The sequence below is a fragment of the Lepisma saccharinum genome, chromosome 8 (genome assembly GCF_977018435.1).
Source record: "Lepisma saccharinum chromosome 8, izLepSacc3.1, whole genome shotgun sequence".
Lineage (NCBI taxonomy): Eukaryota > Metazoa > Arthropoda > Insecta > Zygentoma > Lepismatidae > Lepisma > Lepisma saccharinum.
In genome coordinates, this window is record NC_139236.1 from 77,282,890 (window position 1) to 77,302,650 (window position 19,761).

At 38.1% G+C, this 19,761-nt stretch overlaps 1 protein-coding gene across 2 annotated transcripts in view; it reads left to right on the top strand.

Annotated features, from left to right (window-relative positions):
- LOC145991168 (urea transporter 1-like) overlaps positions 1-19,761 on the top strand; it is a 102,735-nt gene that overhangs the window by 35,750 nt on the left and 47,224 nt on the right. Inside the window, exon 1 of one of the 2 annotated variants that reach the window (XM_083127006.1) lies at positions 6,586-6,741. The exons of the other annotated variant lie outside the window; for it this stretch is intronic. Coding sequence (XP_082983132.1) covers positions 6,688-6,741 — 54 coding nt within the window. The 5' untranslated portion in view covers positions 6,586-6,687. Of the gene's footprint in view, positions 1-6,585; positions 6,742-19,761 lie in introns of those variants that run through there. 2 annotated transcript variants of the gene reach the window in all.

The window sequence follows — 19,761 nt, forward strand, 5'->3', positions numbered from 1 at the left end:
CATAGATGGCAGGATCAGTTGATTCTATAACAAGTATAATTTATGTTTAATAAGAGCTACAATATAACAAATTGTTGAAGATTGATAGAGTAGCATTTTAGTTTCAAAAAATAGTAGAGTGATATTATCAAAGCTTTATGAGAATTTGATCACAGAATATTGCAATATTTAAAATTCCATGTGTAATGATGTGATATAAATTATTATGATCGACGTTTAATACACTACTGTGCAGTACATATCTCATTGTAGGTATCGTATAGCACCCTACAAACCATTCTTTTGTTGATTTCTTTAACGTGGAAGTTTGTTTCGAAGTCCACTTTATCCATAGACTAATCGAGACTGGACCTACAGTTTAAATGCGATTCGAACTACTGTAATGCTGTGGGCCACATCTGATGATCTTGCTTTATTGGAATGCGTGTCTCACTTGTCACACTCAAAAGTCTTCTTGTCAAGCGCCATATTTCTTCTGACGTCAAGCTAAACACTTTCGTAGTTAGGCTAAATGCTAAGAGATTTAAACCTAACCTAACCACGAAAGTATTCCGCGCTTATGTCACAAGACGAAATACGGCGCTTGACCAACAAGGTGTTCGAGTTGGGTACGATGAGTCATACCACCTCGAAACGCGCGCGGATGGTGAAGCGAAGTAATTGGTCGAATTGTTTTAAAAGTCCACTTTATGTACAGTTAGACTAATCGGGAATTGACCTACAGGTTAAAGTGAGAACCGCTGTGCAATGTGCCTCCAGCGGGTATCGAACCCGGGACCCCTTGATTACAAGGCGACGACGTTATACCACTACGCCACGCGAAGTAATTGCGTTTGACGTACCATTGACTTAATACATAACTAATTCAACATAGTGCCAAGATAGTTGTGACATCTGGAAATAAGCTAACTACAGGCTTTCCCGCGTTTTGAACATTCGACACTAGCGCCGTTGTTTCCAGTTGCAGACGCAAAGATGGGGGTGGATAAGTACTTTATCAATGCAACTTCCCGGAAATGTACCAAAATATCCCAGACAACATAGCCAGCAACTTTTCTTACAATTTCTATCAAGTATGTCTCCTGGATAGCTCCAAATACTTGTTGATTAAGTGCGGGTCGCTCAAATTGTCCATGTTCGCTGACACGTGCCAATGCTCCCATGAGAGCCTAATGTCGCGACCCGAAGGGACAAATCGCTCCATCAAGTGGTCAAAATATCAGCAATTGCTCGAAACAAGCAGAGTCAAGGGATCAAAGGACCATTTGAAGATAAATGACCGGGTGAGACCCCTTTGGTAGGCATTCACATTGTTAACTGCGCGCCAAATGGCCCTATTAACGTGTGACAGGCCGAGGAACCTATGCATGCTTGCGGCTTCATGTGTGTTTAGGCCGCATTTATTTACCCTTGAAATGTCAACAGCATTTCTAGATTCCCTCCAGAGCTTTCTCTCGTTGCGATAGCGCATCTGGAGCTTGAAAGAAAGTGGGAAGTGGATACGTGATCACTGACGTCATCAACATGACCGCCACGCTCTGCAGTTGCAATTGCATGGTGTGCGCAGGGATTAGTCGGGATTCGAACTCAGTAACGGCACCGGAAAACAATGAGGGGAGGCTCAAGGAGGAATATTTCTAAGGGGGAGTGGCAGTTGAATGTATTTTCCCAGTGAATCACACAATTAAGCACATTTGCGCTAAAGGAGCATTTTTTTAAATCTAGCTTTCTTCATACTCGTAATTCTCAAAGAAACAGCCTTCAAAGCAGGGTTTTTAAAGGACCATGAACCCATAAATTCTATTGGATTCCGTAACAGGACCGAATCTTTTTTCACGCGCAATTTAAATTCGGTACAAGTTGCGTATTGTTTCGTTGAAAACAGGTTCCCGGATCTCATTTAAATTCATCCGGAAAAGAGGTTCCTGGACAGAACTGGAATACTTTAAACATAAAAAGGTTGTTTACGGTCCACAATCCATTTACGCTTGCTGATTTTCTCTCCTGGACCGGAATTCAATTTATTTTAAAATTCCTGGACCTTAAACAACCCTGCTTCAGAGCACTGGTCCAAATCCCTACAAGCCATCTTAGTGTAGAATCCAGCAAATAGTTCCCTCTCATCAGAAAATAGAAGTGGTAACCTAAATTGAACTAAAACTACGTAATATATGATTCCTGGAAGAGAGTTTGGATCCGTAGAGTAATTGGTTAGCACAAGGGATTTGTACTGTAATCACAGGTGGGTCGTAGATTCAATTCCTATCACTGACAAAAATAAATTGTTAACTTGAATTGTTCGGAACATAGCTTGAGATCGATCAAATTGTTGTTTTATGTCCACTTTATGTACAGAAAGGCTAATCGTGACTGGACTTAAAGTTTAAGGTGAGATCCGAGCCACTGTGGCATGTGCCTCCACTGGGTATCGAACCCGGGACGACGTAGCGTTAGAAGTAAGTAGTACAAGAACTAGACAGTAAATAATGTCCAAGAGATGCTCTCTCGTAATGTAACGCTGACTTCCGTGGCGGAGTGGTTAGCACAGGCGTCCACGGTTCGAATCCCGGCCCGGGCATGGGTGTTCCTTCGTGGGTGTCGCTTCATCAATTGCATCATATCATCGCCCATCCTCATCTTCGCGATTAGCCAAAAGTTGCAAAAGATAAAGTAATATAAACCAAATCAATCTATCGAAAAGCTGGTCCCAGTAAACGTCCAAAACTACAGACTTCTGTATTGTTCTGTCGCGTCTCAACTACGGCCACAAAATTCGGATAACAGATGTCCGATTTAAAAGTATCCGATACCCATTTCGAATACAACGGATAATCCACATATCCGAAGATCCGGATAGTACAGATTTGATGAGGGCTTTTGTAAAAAATCCGTATACGAACATGACTAATAAAAGAATATGTGGATAGTCCGTGAAACGGATAAACGATAAAACTATCCGGATAATGCACACATTCGGATATCTGGACATTTCGGATAATTCAAATATCCGATATCATAAATCCGGACACAAAAATTATCCGATATCCGGGTACAATTTCATCCGAATTTGGCCATTCCTATAGTCTCAACAAGTCACGGATACCTTCTTCTCAATTTTTGAAAGCTGATATCTCTGCCATGGTCTCCTCTTGAATTTGAAGAGACTTATCTCGTCTGTCATTCAAGAATGACAGTTACGATCAGAGTTCAGAAGTATACTTTTCTACTCACTGCATTACAAAAAGTTAGGGTTGTCAATAGTAATTGGCAGCCACGTTGCTGTTGGAGTGGATTGTCAGCTTTCTCTTCTTCGCGAGGCTGGGAATGGTTGAATAATGTAAATTGTTCAAAGTTGTAAATGTACACAAACCATTATCACCTACTTATGGCCTCTCTTCTGCGTTGCATCACAGTTTTCCTTCCACTTTTCGCATTTGTTGACATTTCTCATTACCCCCCCTTTTTTTTATCTGCGGTCTATACTTCTTCGACGCACGCGTTTCTATTATAGTCGTGATTAGATTTAAGTGACCAGGTTTTTAAAACAACAAAACGGGACGGCAAAATGTACACATTTTAATATAAAAACTTTTTTCGTGATAAATACTTATGTTTCAAAAGTAATTAAATAAATAACTACATATTGTGTAAATAACTTACATAATATGGCGGTATTTATTTATTTTATTTTGAATTTAAAATTTTGGGTGCGTCAGCACTTACGGCTATTTTGCACCCGTCACTTTATACAGGGTCCAGCCCCTTACCATAACTGACTGGTTAAAAAGCTGAGGCCCTTAGGCACTCAGCACACAAAAGGACAACACATAGAATTATACTGGCCATAGAGCCAGTCGCCAGAGCCTCGTTCGTCTGCAAAATGCAGTCCAGGGTGTACTACGTGGAAGTGAGGTTGACAATTGGGTGTACTATGAGGAATGTCACCCCTTATTTTATTTATATACGACTTTGTTCACATGGCTAAGTCTTCTCTTCCATTTAACCATTAATTATAGTGGTCAATTTTTTTCTTTACAAATAATTGTATTAAATTAAAAGAATTAAAAAAGAAAAATGAAAAATAAAGTGACAAAAGATAAATAAGTAATATAAGTAAAATAAAAAGAAAGTAATACAGTTTGCATACGAGGAGTCAAATAGTCGATTAACCATTAATCACAGTAGATTATTTTTTACTAACAGAATGAAAAATATATCTGAAGAGTACAATTAAAAATAAATGCAATACAGTTTCTACGACACACACAAGTACCTATAGAGAAAGCAAGTTTCGTTAGCTAAAAGTATCTATGCATTTATTTAAGTATTGGCATTACAAGTCTACTACTGAAAAACAGGCTACATGCCTTATACAGCAGTTTAATATACAACTCCGTAACTCTTGCTGCACACCATTTATCAATTTCTATTCGTTTTCTTTTCCAGTCTCCTACTGTTGCCCGTCCGACGCCAAAGTCGTCAGCTACCTTCTGCATTGTTTCTCCCTTGTCCAGTTTCTTGACTGCCTCAAGTTTTTGTTCCATGGATAACACAACTTTCTTTATTTTCTTCACCATTTTGTACTTGCGTAAATTTCAACTTTTAAACAACACAACAACGTTTGTCAAATTAACACACACAGACACACACGCACGTAACGGACGATAAACCGATCCGCATACAATGATACACTGCACTGACTGTGAGTGGCGAATGACAGACACATGAGACACAGTGTTGCCACAATATGAGGGCACAATTTCCCTCTCCAAGGGGCAAACTTTCCCTTTTTGGATCAATTTTTCCCTTCACCTAAGCAAATTATATAATAATAATAATAATAATTAGTAGTAGTAGTAGCAGCAGCATTATTAGTGGTGGTGTTGGAAGCAGTAGTAGTACGTAGTTAAGAATTCCGTTGAATAAAAAATATTTTTAAAGAATTTCAAATGTCAGTTTCATCACTTCCTGACCAGATGTCCCAAGCTTGAATCCTTGTCAGGAATCCATTTAATCGTAAAGCTAAATCCTCATCGTTACTATGTATCCAAAGATGCATAAAAGCAACGTACAATAAACTTAAAGGAGCAGAAACAAGTAGGAATAGCAAAATAAATAAATAACATAAAAATGTGGATATGAAATTTGAAATTAACATAAACTGTATTAATTTAGTCAGATGACCTTAAAATTTCCATGCAATTGTGGTATTTTTCATCGAAATTCCCTTTTGGCTAAAATTTCGGTCTGAATTTCCCTGCAAAAGGGAAATTTCCCTTCATGTGGCAACACTGATGAGGTAGGCGGGCGCGCCACGCGGTAGAGTCGGGAGAGACTCACGCTCGCAACTTGCAGTTCTTGTTGCCGATTGATGATTTTTTTTTCCCGGTGGTAGGTCGGATAAACGATTCTCTACTGTAAGAGAAAAATAACATCTGATTCACTGCTCTCCGGTTTCTTGTTACCAACTCGCAGAAAGACGAAAAGTCTGCACATCAATTGCTTTCTATCCTCCCACATAACTGCAGCGAGGCAGACATCTAACAAACCGCGCTGTAGTGAGATGTGAATGACAGTGTTACTCTGCCATAGTTCATAGTAATACCAGACAAGGTGTTTTGTTGTAGTAATTCTAAGTCGACAAGTCATTGTCAGAAAAAAGGGATATTTTGGCTCCCGTTTTACGTTAAAAAAAATCAGGACATAGACTTAAAAATGGGATAATGTGGGATGTCTGGTTGTCTTAGATTAGATATCTGGCTCACATTTGTCGAGCAACATTTTAACTGCACGAGAAATAAGATGTGCACTGTATCACACCATCACATGGATCCAGGACGCTTTATTTTCCTTTCACTTTCACAGGCAGAGCTTGTTAGGAGTCAGCTTTGTGCACAAGCAGGCTTATATGTACTGGAATTCTGAACGTTTTGATAACAACTGCAGCAGTTCTGTTACGGCAGGCTTGACCAACTCGCTTGCACTTGTGGAAGCCAGCGAGCGTTCCGTGCTGTACGAGCAACGCGCCTGCGCACTGCACCTCAAGGCTAGAGACAGCAGAGTAGGAGTGGGAGAGCCCCTTGCGTGGAGAGCGAAGAGATACTGTGTAGGAACCTTCTGCCATGATAACAATGCCACACATCGTGATCGTGACCGACGAAGTCTCCTGCCTAACTCAACCCCTTCCTTGCGCCCCTCTTACAACGCTACAGTATCGCTGCTCGCTCTGCGCACCCCATGCGCACACGAGGCAGTTACCGTACACGTACGGTCAGAACCGGCTGTTGGCAACGCTGGTGAGAGTGTATTTCATGCGATGATGTCTCCGTCTGTATAAGGAAAGGAATTTTCTAATGCTTACTGCATGTTTGGAACGGAAATATGCTACTAGTCTGTCAAGGTCAACGATGCTATCGTGCAGGAAGTCGTAACAATGCTGCGTAAAAATAGAGAGAGAACGAGAAAAACCGCCAATCTCAATGGAAAAAAAAACTGAATCCAGTCACGGAGTCGTCCATCCGAGTGCTAGCTCGTGGAAAGACCGTTTGTCTGACTTGGTTAATAAGTTCGTCGTTCCAGCAAGGCACTGCTAGACTTTGCGGCATCTGAAGTGTGTGCAAGTCGCTGTTCTCGACGGTGAGGTTCTCCTCTTCATTTCTACGGAACACTGGATTGTCGTAGATTGCCATGTGGCCCCAGTTCTTAACTCACATCCCTGAAGCCCCTACGTGGGATGTTGAGGTGAGTTTCAGTCGTTGGATACTGTAGGTAGCGTCAGGACCTGAACTCTTGTACAGTCACGAACATTTCTGGGTTTTAACGATTCATCGAGAGTCAATGGTATCGTTACAACCCAGAAGTGTCCGTGACTGTACAGTTCCCGCCAAGAAATGGTCAGTTGTCTGCGTTAGTGCCAAACTACAATCTGTCTCGGTGGAGCAGGACCGCGCATAACGGTAGAGGAGGGGAGTAAGCGAGTGGGTGGAGCAAAGCAGTGCGCGCCGCTGCAAATGGGTGGCTATTAGAGGACAAATTCTTTTCCTGTCGCCACCTCAAATACCTGCTCCCTTCCCTTCCCCTCCGCTGTGAAGGTGGCAACCCAACGTTGAAATTCCCCTCCCAAAGGCAAAGACGAACCATGGCTGGCTGAGAACAAAGCACGTGTTGTCTCCAGCGCTCTTGCTAGTGGATGGGAGGACTCACGTGACAACTGGCAAGGTCTTACAGCAGACGACAGACCACGTAGTGGCGGGAAGTGTACCAGTCTAAACTTCCGAGGTATAGTGGTTCTTGTTGGGTACGGAGCTCACTTTGACGGGTGTCATGATTATTTCTTACAAAAAACAGCCCCATTTATGTATTAATTTGTCCTGACCTGATACATAGACACTGATATTATCATTATTATTTATTGTTTGCAGTAGGTCTCTATTTATGCTTGAATGATTCATTTTGCACCTTAACAGCTTTTCCCTACACACAATAAATAATGAAATGAAAGAAGCAGAATCAGAATAAAATGATTTTTGACAGTTAATAAACATACAGTGCCCTCACGATGCTGTCAACACTTAAAGGTTTCGTGCTTCAAGTGGGAATTGAACCCGGGACCGCTAGCACCAAAGGCGAGAGCGTTGACCATTTTGCAACGCGCGAGGTCGTTGATTAACTAACGTTGCGTATCTTAAATCGTCTAATTTACCATATTGATAGAGCAATTATTTCGGGAGAAATGAGATAAGGTCAAATGGTGTTTTACTGTTTACTGAGCTAACCAAATAAGAGTAGGAGGAGAAGGGTAGGTGGCTGAGGGATGCGCCAGCACTTACCTCTGCTTCCTGGCGGCGGCACTGGCTGCTACTGTCAATGATCCACCAACTAATTACAACTGAAATAAGGCCTGGTGACAGGGCACCCTTCGCTTAAATAGTAGCCAGTTCCGCTATACATTGCAACCTCCGTTTCCTGTGGAATTCTCCTCTGCAAGTCGGAGCATTCCAGCAGACGGAGGAAACCGGACGTGAAGTGCACCAGGAAGCAAACGTTCTGCACCCGCATCCCTAGCCATCTACAGTATTTATACCAACTTGTTAATCGTGGCAAGGAACGGGGGGCATCCGATGATAATGATAGCAATTCGCTAAGGATCTTTTCACCATTATTGTCACCATTTTTATCAAGAATTTAAAAGTTATAAGTCAATCTACATATTGTATTGCGTTAAAGCCACAATTTCTATACCTTCGTGCAATTTATTTGTATTTTTTCTTCAATTGATATGAAAAATCTTCCAAACCGTGTGTGCAAAGAGCGAAATAAGTGTCAATATACGCTGGATAAAACGCCTTAGTAAATTCGTTCACCCTGTACAGTCAGCGATTAGGATAAGAGTAGACAAATTGTGCACTATGTACCGTTCTCTATTAATCCTAGTCCTTCGTGATTAGTATGCATACATTTTCATAGGACAAGTTACGTATGTCAATTTAAATCTAACAATGTTCCCATGATTCCCCACCCTGTTGTTATTATTATAAAATTTACTTTTTCTACTTTCTCCCTTTAGAAAGGGCTACAGCTCCATGAACTTCCCTATAGCGCACGCCGTTAAACATGCTGGCCTAATTTCAAACCCATATATCCTTTGCACAGACTATTAAGGCGTTTTCTGTGTCTAGCAACTACGTATATATCCAGTTGTTTTTATTTTCAACCTAATTAACACACAATTAGCTAGAGGACGACACGGTATGTCAATTGTACTTGCTAATTTCACTGCTTATAATGTAAGAGGCTTGCATTAGTTGTATGTTCATAATGATTTCTCACGAACTTTACAACAAGGCGACGGGTGTTCTGTGTTTGCAATACTGTTCAACAACTGCTCGTAGAAAACGCAGTAGCGCCAATCGCATTTGGTTTCATTGTTGTAGAGCTACTAGTTTCAATCGATCCCAAGGATATGTTGTGAGGCGATTTGATTCAACATTAGAATTTTGGTACACGAAGTAGCTTGCTTTTAGCTTTACTCGCTTTTGTGATCACTGGCGTACGGAGGATTTTCTTTTCTGGAGGAGCTGGAATTGTAAAGGTGGATAGGACATAGCTGCTATCTTGGGGGAAGGTATACACAATAAGACATTTCGTATCATTAGAACTTTCTACTCTCAAAAATGGCAAACGGGGATCATTTTAAGGGTCTCTTATTTGCATTTACCACTCTGGTTGTTCCCGAGGTCTTCACTGCCTTTGTTTGAAAATGTTGATTTTCTCAAAATTTCGGAGGGAGCTTTAGCCCAATCAGCCCCCCTCAGAGTACGCCAGTGTCTGTGATATCGAGATGTATCGATTTGCTCCTATCTCTTGACTGACACAGACCGAGTGTGCTAAATACCTCCTAATTTATTTGGGCTTCAAGAGTCAGATCATCAGCACGACGCACAAGAAATCTCAACTAGGATTGCGTGATATTTCGTTATATCGATATTGAGGCGATTTTTTTAAATATAGAAGAATCGATATCGTAAAAGTATCGACTTCAATATATCGATATTATCGATCATCGGGCTCAGCTGCATGAGCACGACGGTAAGAGTTCCACTGGACATTCCTCACCACATTTGGGAAAGAAAACAGATTAGATAGAGACACCTTACGATAAATTACGGTTTTGTTATGCATATCTGCCAAGTTTTATCTTTCCATCCCTAGTACTTCCTGAATAATGAATATGTATTCATCGATTTCGATTGGTAATTAGAACGATCCAATGGAAGCGCCAATCAAAAACACAAATTTCACGTCGAATTGCTACTGTAGAAGTATTTAAGTTTATCAGACTTCAAAATTTTTCAGAGATAACGTTAAAAATCTAAGTAGTAAGACTTTCATTTGTTTTCCTCAGATAGGCAGAACGACGAACAGATTCAGATTAAGTTATATAAGCACGATAAGCCATTACTTGCCTGATCCCAACTTCGGCTAAGTTTGTCACTCTACCATCAACTGTTTCTTAGATATCAACTTGCCTTGTAATGAAAGTTACTTACTGGCTTAGGATCTAGGTCCAGTGTCGATTAATCTAACTGTGCATTAAGTTGGTTTTCAAAAAAGATCTCACAAGAAACACGGACTCAAAACTTACCCCATCGAGATAATTTGTGATGCGTACAGCTAGTTATAAAACTCGGAATGCATCCAATCAAGGTTAATTAACTTTTGATTCGTCAATTGACATAGTTCAATTCACTGATCTCCTAATCAGTGAATTCACACTTAGGATACCCCAAAAGCAAACGCGCAACCTGCAACTCTACCCACAACCCAACCACTAGGCTATCCCTTCTACAACGCTCCTTGTTTTACAGGATCCCAGAAATCTACAACGAACTTCCCCAGAATGTAGATATTTTCCTTCCAGAACGTAATTTTTGTATATTACTGACCAAGAACATGTAAATCTATCCCATCTTGTTATTGTTTTTATCTTTTGTTATTTTTTGTTTCTACTTTATGTTGTTTCAGTGTAAAATGGCCAAATAAGACTGTATCTGAAACTCTGAATAAATAAATAATCGTGTATGAACTTTTCAAATGAAATATTACACGGAGCAGCATCTGATAAAAACACACTCTTATGCATTTCTGTGCATATTTTTGATGCACCAAACGTGATTCATTAGGCAGTGGCGTATGCTCAGTCCAAGACCTGGTCACTATGACATGTGGTCCTAGGCTCGTTCTTAACGTCTTCAAGGAAGCCACGTTGCCATTCCAACGGTAGCCAGGTTGCAAGCTTCTAAGAATTCATGTTGCCAACTTCTAAGAATTCAGTTTGCCAACTTCTGAGAATACAGTGTTGCCAACTTCTAAGAATACAGTGTTGCCAACTTCAAAGAATGCAGTGTTGATAGTGTTGCCCATGAGACGAGACTTTGGCCTGTCTCGTCTCGTGGAGTCTCCTGGAAATGCTGTCTCGTCTCGAAAATATTCGTTTGTCTTATGACACATGGTCAATCTCGTCTCGTCTCGAAGTTTTAAAAGCCTGTCCCGTCTCGTCCCGTGGGCAACACTAAGTGTTGCCAACGCCAGAGAATGCAGTGTTGCCAACTCCAAAGAATGCAGTGTTGCCAACTCCAAAGAATGCAGTGTTGCCAACTCCAAAGAATGCAGCGTTGCCAATTCCAAATAATGCAGTGTTTCCAACCCTGAATCTTCATTATTCTTATTGAAATTAGGTTTATTCACAGTTTGTAATATATTTATCTTCTTTATTTTACTCTGTAGGCTTCAGGCTTCGCAGATAGCCTAGCTAGCGTAGAATATACGCTCCTGTCATTAGAAGTCTATGCATTTTAATGTGTTACTTGAGTCTACATATTATTTGTCAAATGACACATTCTGGGTTGTGTGTATTTCGTAAAGCCTATATATAATTAAATTTTGTCAATGTATCTGCAGACGTTTCTGAGCTAATGATGTACAAGTACTTGTACAATTGAAACATGACATAAAATCGCATTTATTTATCCCAATTGATCGTTTTAACACTTCATTATTAAAATAACCATTTCTTACAACTTTTATACATTACTTCACATAATCACAAAACCACAGAATATAAACCTGGAAGTTCAAATCTGACCTACAACATTTAGCCATCTTTAATCCTGACAATTTGATGGCCGCGTGCACCAACGCCGATTATTTCGAAGTTCAGATGAACGAGATCAATTTTAATCCACTCTAAATGAACTTGGTTTAAAGATTTGCATTGCACCAACGAAAAACGACGTTCACGAGATTCCGTTCAAATGATCCGAGATTAATTTGTAAGACTATACCTGATTGGTTGGCTAAAACAAATGACAATCAAGAACCCCACCGAGTAGTGTGATGTGTTAAAGTATCAACGTGCAGGAGAAGAAAGTAAATCGGGCCGCAAACTTATCTGAATTTGAGAAATGTACTGATCAACCTTGTCGACGAGTACAAGGATGTAGTAGGGTGTAAAGAAATAATAATCTTAAAAAAAGAACTGACGGCGCAAGACAAAAGGATAAAGAGAAAGCATGGAACCTTCTTCTACGGGACTTCAATGCCTTACGAAATGCATTCGCGAGAGAACAGCGTACGCTCATATGGTATGGTACGCTCGCCCGCTCAATAAAGATATTTTATTATTATTACTGTATTGTGGCAAGTATTTGAATTTTTCATTTCTTAATTCTTATATATTTATATTGTCGTGTCGTGTAAATAGCCAGTAACATGTATTTTCGTAAATTTATACAATAATATTTCCTCTGTTGTAATTTACCTTGCACATGCATATGTTTTGTGTTCTGGGATAGAAAGTACAGTATTTAGAAACATTTCGACTTTGTGCCACAGAACCACAAATTATTATTATTATTTTGGCAGTCTTTAGTTTACTTTACACATTTCTCGAATTATCGGCATTGTATACATCCAACATCTCTAGCGTTTGCACGCCCTCGATATCACTTTCCGCTCTTTTTATATTCAAAAACAACTGCCTGCAGTCGATGCGTCAGTATTGTGAACCAGGATCAGACACCAAAACGGTGGAAAATGGCCGATCAGAAGATAAACTCGTTTTGATGTTCCTAGATCGCGATCAAGTGTTGAACCGTCTTCGTGCAATGGAATTTTCCAGTGATCCTTTCCCGATCCGAGTTTAAAATTTGATCTTCGTTCGTGCACACGGCCATGACAGGTAGAAACGGGCACGACAGTGTTTAATGGCACTTTTACGGCTGATTAGCACGCTAAATTACATTGTTATAAACCTTACTTGCTTGACACTGAACTAGAAGTAGCTGAGATTTAGTGGAACGAGCGTGTTAACTCCTTCCTCTCTGGAGAAATGTTTTTTCAGAAGTAGATTTATTGTTCACAACTCGAGAGCTTCAACAAACACTGTTGGAGTATCTAGCATTAACTCTCGGTGTACAAAAGAAAGCAATAAAAAAAAACGCAAGGGGAAGAGAATTGTACTGTGTGCAAGGGCTAAGATAAAAATCAATGTCATCTCTTCATTGAGTCGTTGAAAGGAAAGGAAAGGGAGTGGAAGAAAACATGAAGTCAGTGAATTTGATAGCAACTGAAAGACACAATCTGTCCTTGGAGGTAAGGGAAGAGAAATTTTTTTGGCTAGCATGCAATAATTTGCAATACCGAATGCAAGGTCAAAATTGTTTCAAATCCGGTTTCTGCGTCAAGGACATATTTCATAGCTGTTTCTACTAGAAGAGACGTTGCAATATTTTGGTGTGTATTCATGTTGAAAGTTTCTTGACTTCAGACAACAGGGGCGCGTCAAGAAAGAAAAATCGAGATGGGTTTTGACATGGTGTACTGTACACTATAGAATGGTACAATACATCGTGCTGAAAATCAATTCAGTAATATATAGCCTACATCATGTGTATCTGCACACTCTTATTGTAATTTGCAAAAAATTTTAGAGTGTGCTCCACCACTTTTAAAGAAAAATCAGTTTTAATTTACTGTATACGACAGCTATGGTATTTCTCGAGATATATATATCCTTATTACTTAGATGAGATTAAAAGGATTGTACCTATATAGTGCAGTCAACTAACTGTTTACTATACAGTAAAACCTCGTTCATCCGGACTAAGGGGGGGGGGGATAAGTTGACCGGCCTAACGAAAGTCCGGATTAACTGAAATAACCTAAAAGAACAGTAGAAAGTGCATTAAAACTCCGTTTATAGAAACAAAACACGTTTATTATGGTGTATTTAAAGAACATAGGTCTAAATACACTATACAGTACAGTACAAAGTCTGCGGGAAACAGAATTTAATCAGTGGTTGACTGCTTTTTCTTTGGGAAGTTCTCTTGTTGACTTCTAGCCACATTTAAAACCTTGCATTCTGCTTTTCTTCTTGGCCTTTTGCCTGTCCGGATTAAGCGAAGTCCGGCTTATCGCGGTTCGGTTTAACGAGGTTTTACTGTATTGTAAATCTACTCCCTCTCTAGGCTATGAACTTGGAGAATTTTGATTTAAATAGTGATATAAAAGTGGACAATGAAAGTTAATTTTTACATGTTTTATTGTTAGTGATATAATTTTTACTACTTGAATCCACACGATTTTGGCACGAACTTGTCAAACACCATTCATCTTTACAGTGTTCACCAAAAGTCTCAGAAAAACAGCATTTTGTAGTAGGCAGCCTGGTGGGGGGGGGAGGCAAGGCACTTTCTGCACCCCCAAATTTCACGTAGAGGACACATTTTATGTATTATTTATATAAAGTATTGTCTGTGCCGATTTTGCCCCCCCCACAAAAAAAATTATTTGAAGTTGGCGGCTCTGGTAGACAGATAGAGATACATGGAAGTGGGAAAAAGTGGAAGTGGAAGAAAGTCAGCCATATGTAGGTTGTCATTCTTATAATGAGACCTCGGATTTTAGAATTTTAACCTATTTTTACCTTTACAGGTATGTAAGAAATAATAAGTTATGTCAGCGTTTCGTTAAAAATTAAAGGACTGATGAAGTTTTATAGGACCTAAAAAAACTATTTTGATCTTTAGAACCTATTTTAGTTTTATGAGAATAAATCATGCCTTTTTTTAGGTTTTTTTATATATTTTTAAAGGTTTTACAGGTTCTTTATATCACACAGAGGCATTTGTTTAGTCACGAAGAAATGACGAACGTGTTTGAAACGTACTCTCTGTCGATTTCACTTCCTCCAAGTCCATGGTGATTTTTTAAAGTTCATATGTCTGGTGCCACTGTTACCTGTACAGTCCAAAGTGGTCTGATCTGTGTGGTCTTGCTCACTTTTCGCGTCACTTCGGTGCTTTGTGGCATCCACGCCTTGCAAACTGACATTTCAGCATTGATGTTTGCAGCACTGACTATGTTTCTGTTGAAATATAAGACGATCCTCACAGACAAAATTGCGGAGTTTGACTGTGGATAACATGAAAAAAGATTTTTGCCTAAGTATACGGCGGAGTGGATTTTTAATAGCAAATTTCCAATGATAAGTTCTGCCATCACCGAAGGGTTAGGCAACACACATAACATTATGCAAGATATATGTAGGTGTCTTATTTTCATTGCCGGTGACTATACCTAATCAGCAGTATTCAGGAATTTTGAACTATTTTAAGTTTTTTTGAACCTACTTCAAGATTTTTCAAGCCTAACTTAAGATTTTTAGGACTTATTTTAGGATATTTAGAACCTATTTTAGGATTTTTAGAGCCTATTTTAGGATTTTTAGAACCTATTTTAGGATATTTAGAACCTATTTTAGGATTTTTAGAGCCTATTTTAGGATTTTTAGAACATATTTTAGGATTTTTAGAACCTATTTTAGGATATTTAGAACCTATTTTAGGATATTTAGAACCTATTTTAGGATTTTTAGAACCTATTTTAGGATTTTTAGAGCCTATTTTAGGATATTTAGAACATATTTTAGGATTTTTAGAGCCTATTTTAGGATTTTTAGAACCTATTTTAGGATATTTAGAACCTATTTTAGGATTTTTAGAACCTATTTTAGGATATTTAGAACCTATTTTAGGATATTTAGAACCTATTTTAGGATTTTTAGAGCCTATTTTAGGATTTTTAGAACCTATTTTAGGATTTTTAGAGCCTATTTTAGGATATTTAGAACCTATTTTAGGATTTTTAGAACCTATTTTAGGATATTTAGAACCTATTTTAGGATATTTAGAACCTATTTTAGGATTTTTAGAACCTATTTTAGGATTTTTAGAGCCTATTTTAGGATATTTAGAACCTATTTTAGGATTTTTAGAGCCTATTTTAGGATTTTTAGAACATATTTTAGGATTTTTAGAACCTATTTTAGGATATTTAGAACCTATTTTAGGATATTTAGAACCTATTTTAGGATTTTTAGAACCTATTTTAGGATTTTTAGAGCCTATTTTAGGATATTTAGAACATATTTTAGGATTTTTAGAACATATTTTAGGATTTTTAGAGCCTATTTTAGGATATTTAGAACCTATTTTAGGATTTTTAGAGCCTATTTTAGGATATTTAGAACATATTTTAGGATTTTTAGAACCTATTTTAGGATTTTTAGAACCTATTTTAGGATATTTAGAACCTCTTTTAGGATATTTAGAACCTATTTTAGGATTTTTAGAACCTATTTTAGGATTTTTAGAGCCTATTTTAGGATTTTTAGAACATATTTTAGGATTTTAGAGCCTATTTTAGGATTTTTAGAACCTATTTTAGGATATTTAGAACCTATTTTAGGATTTTTAGAACCTATTTTAGGATTTTTAGAGCCTATTTTAGGATATTTAGAACATATTTTAGGATATTTAGAACCTATTTTAGGATTTGTAGAGCCTATTTTAGGATATTTAGAACCTATTTTAGGATATTTAGAACCTATTTTAGGATTTGTAGAGCCTATTTTAGGATATTTAGAACCTATTTTAGGATATTTAGAACCTATTTTAGGATATTTAGAACCTATTTTAGGATTTGTAGAGCCTATTTTAGGATATTTAGAACCTATTTTAGGATATTTAGAACATATTTTAGGATATTTAGAACCTATTTTAGGATTTGTAGAGCCTATTTTAGGATATTTAGAACCTATTTTAGGATATTTAGAACCTATTTTAGGATTTGTAGAGCCTATTTTAGGATATTTAGAACCTATTTTAGGATATTTAGAACCTATTTTATAATTTGTAGAGCCTATTTTAGGATATTTAGAACCTATTTTAGGATATTTAGAACCTATTTTATAATTTGTAGAGCCTATTTTAGGATATTTAGAACCTATTTTAGGATTTGTAGAGCCTATTTTAGGATATTTAGAACATATTTTAGGATATTTAGAACCTATTTTAGGATTTGTAGAGCCTATTTTAGGATATTTAGAACCTATTTTAGGATATTTAGAACATATTTTAGGATATTTAGAACCTATTTTAGGATTTGTAGAGCCTATTTTAGGATATTTAGAACCTATTTTAGGATATTTAGAACCTATTTTAGGATTTGTAGAGCCTATTTTAGGATATTTAGAACCTATTTTAGGATATTTAGAACCTATTTTAGGATATTTAGAACCTATTTTAGGATATTTCGAACCTATTTTAGGATATTTAGAACCTATTTTAGGATATTTGGAACCTATTTTAGAATTTTTAGAGCCTATTTTAGGAACCTAAAAGCACTTTTTAGAACCTAAAAATCCGAGGTCTACTAATAATGTGGAAATGTAAATACGAGAACTTTTTACAATACTATGCGATTTCTATGGTGAAAACAAGTGTTTAAAACGCGGGAAAAGCTATGTGTTCTCAGTTTTATCTACCGATCGTAGATATTTGGCGCTGCAGTCGTTGCGTAATTCGAATGATTTCCGCTTCCGGTCGAGATTGAACTGCGAGACCATTCATTCACTTCAAGTTCCTGCAGTTGCACCCTTCGGACACGGGCTGAGTACCTAAATTTATATCTGTACAGGCCAGTTCTTTGCTTTTTACCTTTCATAAAACCGGTAACTATTCATACATCCAAAGCTCATTTGTAGAGTGGAAGGTATGGGGGAAAACCATAGGAACCTTCGGAATGCGTATTTTAATACCAAAGAGTGTAGTTAGCGTTTTGCAATTCTCCTGTAATTATAAGTCCATCTCGCACCAAAGGCGCGAACTCTGAACATTTGGCTTGGCAGGCAGGGATTGGGCGAGGGGAGAAGTTATGGGAGAAGGCTATCCTTTATCTTGGGCCCTGCGGACATTATTCTTAATATTATTATTATTAATAAATTTTTTATCATAGTACTTCACTTCCACTAATTGCGTGCTCTGTATTAATAACACTTGTAAACTTTAAAATATAGACACGTCTGTTTAAAAAATATCCATTAAATTTAGTTTTCGTTTACGAGCACCACTTTCACTATGCATTTCGCCACACAACACCGCACACGCACGAAAGGAAAATAAACCGACACTATATAACCGTAGCCACATTGGCAAACAAGGATGTTGATTTCACCCGTCAATATCCTTCCAATTGACTTTCAATTGCTAGTATTCAAAATGTTTACATTCGTTTGTTCGAAGAACGTTTATTTTTAAATTCGAGCACTGAAAATAGGGTTAAGATATAAAGCTACTTGAACGGTAGAAACTCTTTCCTTCTATACCTTCTTTCATGAAATGAACATGAAAGACTTGACATGTTATATTTTGCTATTATCACAAAATTAATGAATTTTTATAGTCGATGGTCTTTGGCACTTCTTCCCCTTCAGGATCTCATTTTTGTGGTCTTTGGCACTTCTGCCCCTTCAGGGTCTCATTTTTGTGGTCTTTGGCACTTCTGCCCCTTCAGGGTCTCATTTTTGTTTTGAACTTTCGGCAGTGATGTGCCGTACACTATACGTTTACGTCTACATGCGTTGTATACACGTAATCTACACGTAGATTATATTTGTTTGTAGTTTACATAGACTACGTAGACAATCCAAAGTACATTAAAAATAATTTTGAAGGCTTTTATGAAAGGAAAGTGACATTTTCAACTATATTTGTTCGTAAGGAACTGACAAGAATCCTATTTACAACAAAATTTCTCTCTTCTCGAAAGAAAATAAATCTTATGCAAAAAGTAATTAAACAACAGATGGCAGTCGTGAGGCAAAAGTAGTCCTTTTCCCACAAAACACTAAAATATTTATTTTCTCCTAAGTGAGAAATTGTTTAAAATTGAAAGGAAGAGCAACCATGGGCGTCCGGAAAGGGGGGGGTCTCCCTAGAAAATGAAAGTCAATCAAAAATTATGTATTTCACATATATAATTTCATTTTAGCCACAATAATATGTGTTAATTATTGCATGAACACCATAAATTCAAATTTAAGCAATGTTTCTTTAGGGAACAACACTATTTTTGGGGAAAATGTGCCTTCTTTGCCCCCCCTAAAAAAAATAGCTTCCTTGCCCCTCCCTGGAAAAAATCCTGCGGACGTCCATGTTAGCATCTGATAACACAGTATAATTTTGTTTTATTTCTACAGCGCCCTTAGCTAAGATTTCACCCTTCGCCATATTGTTTACATATATTACGTTAATTATGTGTAAAAAATAGTCTACGTGTAGAATGTAGACTGTCGTTGTTTACACGTAGACGCACATCACTGACTTTCGGCCTCTAGGTTATAGCCTAGGATAGCTTAGTGGCAAATACCCCTCCCCCTGTTTGCAGGATCATCTCTTCTGGCGAATAAGGTCGAATAAGTGGTCGTGGAAATGCGGTGTGCACGTCTGAGTAGCTAAGCTCTCTTAATTTACATTGAGCAAGTTGCTCAACCGTTTTTCTGCAGATAAGAGTATGTCAGTGGAAGAGTTCGATCGAAACCGGATGCAACGTGGTGATACCCTAAAGGGTAGCAGGATAACTGCTACGAATAATTCAATTGGGTCGTTTCACCGTCGCCTTACATCCATATTCAATGCTCGTCTGTGCACCAGCAGCATAAATGGACCTTATAGGAATCCACGTACAGCACAACATGAAATCGACGCAGCTTCGCATTAACGTGCAGATGTATCTGACACTGCGGTGATTGATGATGCGAGATGGAATGTGGCTGCCCATCTGCATTAATAACACTCGAGAGAACATTTGTCAGTGACCGAATCGTCAACAATTGTGTCACCACAAGAATCACGGGGG